The sequence below is a fragment of the Pristiophorus japonicus genome, chromosome 11 (genome assembly GCF_044704955.1).
Source record: "Pristiophorus japonicus isolate sPriJap1 chromosome 11, sPriJap1.hap1, whole genome shotgun sequence".
NCBI classification, from domain to species: Eukaryota; Metazoa; Chordata; class Chondrichthyes; family Pristiophoridae; genus Pristiophorus; species Pristiophorus japonicus.
Window position 1 is genome coordinate 152,766,132 of NC_091987.1, and position 6,000 is coordinate 152,772,131.

The window sequence follows — 6,000 nt, forward strand, 5'->3', positions numbered from 1 at the left end:
TGGGGGGAGAGAGGGAGACGGGAGACTGGGGAATGGGGGGGAGGGGGAGACTGGGGAATGGGGAGAGAGGGAGACTGGGGAATGGGGGAGAGGGAGACTGGGGAATGGGGGAGAGAGGGAGACTTGGGAATTGGGAGAGAGAGGGACTGGGGAATGGGGGAAGAGAGGGGGGAACTGGGGAATGGGGGGGGAGAGAGACTGGGGAATGGAGGGAGAGAGGGGGACTGGGGAATGGGGGAGAGAGGGGGGAATGGGGGAGAGGGGGGGGACTGGGGAATGGTGGGATAGGGAGACTGGGGAATGGAGAGAGAGACTGGGAAATGGGGGAGAGAGAGGGAGACTGGGGAATGGGGAGAGAGAGGGAGACTGGGGAACGGGGGAGTGAGGGGGACTGGGAGAGAGAGAGGGGGACTGGGGAATGGGACGATAAGTGCAATGGGGGACTGGGGCTGAAGAGGTGAGGGGGCCAATGGGTGGAGGGGCAGTCAGTAAAGCGGTGAGTGGGAGTGAGAGAGGAGCAATCAGTAAAGGGGTGAGTGGGAGTGAGAGAGGAGCAGTCAGTAAAGGGGTGAGTGGGAGTGAGAGAGGAGCAGTCAGTAAAGCGGTGAGTGTGAGTGAGAGAGGAGCAGTCAGTAAAGCGGTGAGTGGGAGTGAGAGAGGAGCAGTCAGTAAAGCGGTGAGTGGGAGTGAGAGAGGAGCAGTCAGTAAAGCGGTGAGTGGGAGTGAGAGAGGAGCAGTCAGTAAAGGGGTGAGTGGGAGTGAGAGAGGAGCAGTCAGTAAAGGGGTGAGTGAGAGAGGAGCAGTCAGTAAAGGGGTGAGTGGGAGTGAGAGAGGAGCAGTCAGTAAAGCGGTGAGTGGGAGTGAGAGAGGAGCAGTCAGTAAAGCGGTGAGTGGGAGCGAGATAGGAGCAGTCAGTAAAGCGGTGAATGTAACCCAGAGATCTTTTTGTGGGTAAATAGTGAAAGATTATTGGCCGGGAGACATGTGGTCAGACATCGCGTGGTCAGATGTCTTGTGATCAGTCCTCCAGGAATGCCTCCAACTAGAGTTGGCAACCCTATACAGAGCTCATGTGAAAGTCGGGGAGATTATCAGGTGGCGAAATCACAAGCTGTACCTACCAATTTGCCAGATGAGGTTTGGTGCAGTTGGTTTGAGCAGATGGTGTTTGAGCTAAGTCAAACCAAGTCAGTTGCTGGAGTGTGTTTTTAATAGGGATGATCTGTAACATGATTCGCGAGATGGAGAGGCCTAGCTGATTCTGTTACACAGAATTACATAGCATGTGCAGCACAGAAACGGACCATTCGGCCTGGACCTACAAGTCCACGATGGTGTTTATGCTGCACACGTGCCTTCTCCCACTTTGCTTGTCTAACTCTATCAGCATAATCCTCTGTTCCCTTCTCCCTCATGTGCGTGTCTAGCCTCCCCTTAAATGCATCTTTACTAATTGCTTCAACTACTCCCTGTGGTAATGAGTTTCACATTTTCACCACTCGCTGTGGCTCAGTGGGCAGCACACTTGCCTTTGAGTCAGAATGTTATGGGTTGAAGTCCCATTCCAGGAACTATAGCACATAAATCTAGGCTGATACTCCCAATGCAGTGCTGAGGGAGTGCTGCACTGTTGGAGGTGCCATCTTTCGAATGAGACGTTAAACTGAAGCCCTGTCTGCCCTCTCAGATGGATGTAAAAGATCCCATGGCACTATTTGGAAGAAGAGCAGCAGAGTTATGCCCGGTGTCCTGGCCAATATTTACCCCTCAATCAACATATCAAAAAAACAAATTATTTGTTAATTATCACATTGCTGTTTGTGGGAGTTTGTTGTGCGCAAGTTGGCTGCCGCGTTTCCCACATTACACCACCCCCCAAAAGTATTTCATTTGAGATGTCCGGTGATCATGAAAGGAGCTATATAAATGTAAGTCTGCAATGGAGCATCAGCCTAAATTGGGACTTGAACCCACAACCTTCTGACTCAGAGGCCAAAGTGCTACCACTGAGCCACAGCTGACACTGAAACAAAAAGTAAGTATCAATAAAAGTGACCATGAAGCTGTCAGATTGTCATCAGTACCCAACTGATTCACTAATGGCCTTTAGGGAAGGAAAGCTGCCTGTATGTGGCTCCAATCCTACAGCAATGTGGTTGCCTCCCAACCAACAGCATTGTGGGATCCGCACTCCCCCACAAATGGCTGGGGGTCAAGTTGTCCCACCACCCTCTCAGGACAACTGGTGATGGCTAATAAATGCCAGCCTTGCCAGTGACGCCCACATCCTGCATGAACCAGCTGGGTTTTGGTGACAATCCGAGCATATGAACATGGTGCAGTGATCAGTACAGAAAGGTGACACTTGGGTTGTGAGGCTGTGCAATGCATTACCTTTAAGGCCCCTCGACAGTTAGTGGTGGTTGAAGGACAGGGGATAAAGGGATACGGGAACAGGGCAGGTACATGTGATCAGCACACTGCTCGGTACTGGTTGTGTCGAATGGCCTGGTTCTGAGTTATAATCTGTGTGTAATTGCTTACATAACTCACAAAACTTCTGTTTAATAAAATACAATGATTGTCCCCATTCATTAAACACCAATGTAGAACCATGCACCATTTAGCGACACTCATGGCTTACCCAATCATTGACACCACCAATCACGCAGCGCAGGTTCAACAGTCCATTGATAGATAGTAAAAGGTCTTGCCTGTATTTGTCGATATGTCATTCTTAAATTCTAGTATCCTTATAACAACTTACATTTATACAGTACCTTTAACAGAGTTAAACCTCCCAAGGCGATTCACAGGAGCATAATCAGGCAAAAATCGACATCGAGCCACATAAGGAGATATTCAGACAGGTGACTAAAAGCTTGGCCAAAGAGGTTGGTTTCAAGGAGCAACATAAGGGAGGAGAGAGAGGCGGAGAGGTTTAGGGAGGGAGTTCCAGAGCTTGGGGCCCAGGCAACAGAAGGCATGGCCACCAATGGTGGAGCGATTAGAATCAGGGATGCTCAACAGGCCAGAATTGGAGGAGCGCAAACATCTCTGGGTTTGTAGGACTGGGGGAGATTACAGAGATGGGGAGTGGCGAGGGCCATGGAGGGAATTGAACACAAGGATGAGAAGTTTAAAATTGAGACATTACTGGAACGGGAGCCAATGTAGGTCAGCGAGCACAGGGGTGATGGGTGAGCGGGACTTGGTGTGAGTTAGGACACGGTCAGCAAGCACGGGGGTGATGGGTGAGCAGGACTTGCTGCGTGGTTAGGACACGGGTCAGTGAGCACAGGGGGTGATGGGTGAGCAGGACTTGGTGCATGGTTAGGAAATGGGCAGCAGATTTGTAGATGACTTCATGTTTATAGAGGGTACAATGTGGGAGGCCCAACAGGAGAGCATTGAATAGTTGAGTCTGGAGGTAACAAAGGCATGGATGAGGGTTTTAGCAGCAGATGGGATGAGGCAAGGGGCGGGGACAGGTGATGTTACGGAGGTGGAAATCGGTGGTTTTAGTGATGGAGAGGATATATAGTCGGAAGCTCATTTCAGAGTCAAATATGACACCTAGGTTGCGAACAGTCTGGTTCAGCCTCAGACAGATGCTAGGGAGAGGGATAGAGTCGGTGGCTAGGGAATGCAGTTTGTGGTGGGGACCGAAGACAATGGCTTTGGTCTAACCAATATTCAATTGGAGAAAACATCTGTTCATCCAGAACTGGGCATCAGACAAACAGTCTGACAATTTAGAGACTGAGGGGGGCTTGAGAGAAGTGGTGGTGCAGTAGAGCTGGGTGTTGTCAGTGTACATGTGGAAACTGACACCCTGTTTTTGGATGATGTCACCATGAGGCAACATGTAAATGAGAAATAGGAGGGGGCCAAGGATAAATCTTTCTGGATCATTGGTCTGGTAATATACGTGAACATTCTGTAGCATTGCCACATCACTCAGACACACCTTACCTGCCGTGGGTAACACATCAGTGTTTTTTTTTTAAATCGCAGTCCCAATGGCTAGCTGAATGCAGCTGATGTGCTCAGTGACTCCGTGTCCGTTTTTATAAATTTATTCTCGGGACGTGGGCATCGCTGGCAAGGCTGGCATTTATTGCCCATCCCTACTTGCCCTGAACTGAGTGACTTGCTGAGCCATTTCAGAGGGAAGAGCCAACCATATTGCTGTGTGTCTGGAGTCACATATAGGCCAGACCTATAGGTAAGGGCGGCAGATTTCCTTCCCCAAAGGACATTAGTGAACCAGATAGGTTTTTACGGCAATCCGACAGCTTCATGGTCACACTTACTGAGACCAGCTTTTTATTTCCAATTTCTTTCAAACTGAATTCTCATTCTCAAACTGCCCTGGTGCGATTTGAATTCGCGCTCTTCTAGATTATTAGTCCAGTAATATAACGCGCTCCCTCAAAACCACATTGAAGGAATTGATGCTGTGGGGAATAGAAACTTCTGCAGTCTACATTTCCCTCAGTGGCCTGCCTTGTGGGATTGAGAAGCGGCGGAGGATTTTGGAATGGGCTGTTCACGGAGCTGTGTCTGAAAACTCTCTCAGTATTGGTGACGAGGCTGGTTTGGGGAGCCGCATCAGATGTGGTTACAGAGGAGATGGCAGTCAATGCGTGAATTGGCATCTTAGTAGATGAGCGCGCTGTGTTCGCAGCACAGCATTGCCACATCATCCGGACACACCCAACTGCTGTGGGTAGAAATACAAATTCATACTTCTCTTCAAACAAATCATCTTCGAATGTTCAAGGTGACTGCCGTATGGGATAACCCTTCACCTACAAGCGATATCTGGTGAGATTATGAATAGATTTCTATACCTTTAAAAGTTGATTTCTGAACATGTTTCAGAGTATTTCCTGTGTTATATCTTTATTGGAAAATGCAGCTTTTCCCCCCGCCGAATGAGCCGGATTCTAGGACATTGCGGTGCCACAGCCGGGGATGGATGTCCGCTGTATGGCTGCTTTTGGCTAGCATTTATGCTCAGGCTCCAACACAGTGATTTAGCGATTGATCCCCTGCACGAATGTCTCTCCGTCGCCCTGCAGTTAGTGCTCGTGGAGCATTATTCATGGGTTAAATGAAGTCAGAATCTCCAATGATATTCAGACCTATGAGAGCAGGTGTAGATTGTGATGCAGAGTGCTATTTGAATAGTAATTCAGCATCTTGTGCTTGCCTGCCTTTCTCGAGGGTATGGTGTGTCTGTCGGAGCTTTCTGATGGTACGTCTTTACCATTTTTGTGTGTGTAAGTCTGTCTTAGGCTCGCTGCCGTTACCGATTCAATGCAAATAGAGCGTTACCTTTGAATAATGATTTTCTAACGGCAGTGAGCTCTGATTTTGGGGGAACAGAAGGGGATGTGTGGTACTGTGCACGGCCAGCAAAGGTGCATTGTGAGCTGACTGACTCTGGAAGTGTTGTTGTCTATTTCATGCAATGCCAGGAGCGTCACGAAGCCATGATGCGTCGCACCTTAGAACGTAACCAGCAGTTAGAGCAGCGGCAGAAGCGATGGTCGTGGGGAGGAGCGGCAACGGCGGGGACCGGAACCAGAGACGGTGAGTGAAAGGGCGTAGACTGCATTGCAGCTTCTGAAACATTGCGAGTGGGGGTGTGTGCGAGAGAGCGAGAGCGAGGGGGAGGGAGCAAGGGAGAGAGCCTCGGTGCTTCAACACAACTTGAGATTTTTCTCTTATCTGTGCAGCAGTTGATTTCAGAAAGCAGGGCAAGCCACTCGGTTTTATAAATTAGAAATAAATTAGTGCGTTCCCCCTCCCCTCTTTTTCCCCCCCCCCTCTTTCCTCCCTCCCCCCCCCCTCTTCCCTCCCTCCCCCCCCCCCTCTTTCCTCCTCCCCCTCCCCTCCCCCCTCCCCTCCCTCCCCTCCCTCCCCTCTCTTCCTCCCCCTCCCCTCCCCCCCTCTCCCCTCCCCCCCCTCTCCCCCTCCCCCCCTTCCCTC

The 6,000-nt window shown here is 50.1% G+C and overlaps 1 protein-coding gene across 1 annotated transcript in view; it reads left to right on the forward strand.

The window, feature by feature from the left end:
• The window catches only part of LOC139275617 (MAP7 domain-containing protein 2-like), a 223,728-nt gene that overhangs the window by 109,978 nt on the left and 107,750 nt on the right, over window positions 1-6,000 (forward strand). The window contains exon 4 of the mRNA XM_070892789.1: window positions 5,487-5,601. Coding sequence (XP_070748890.1) covers window positions 5,487-5,601 — 115 coding nt within the window. The remainder of the gene's footprint in view (window positions 1-5,486; window positions 5,602-6,000) is intronic.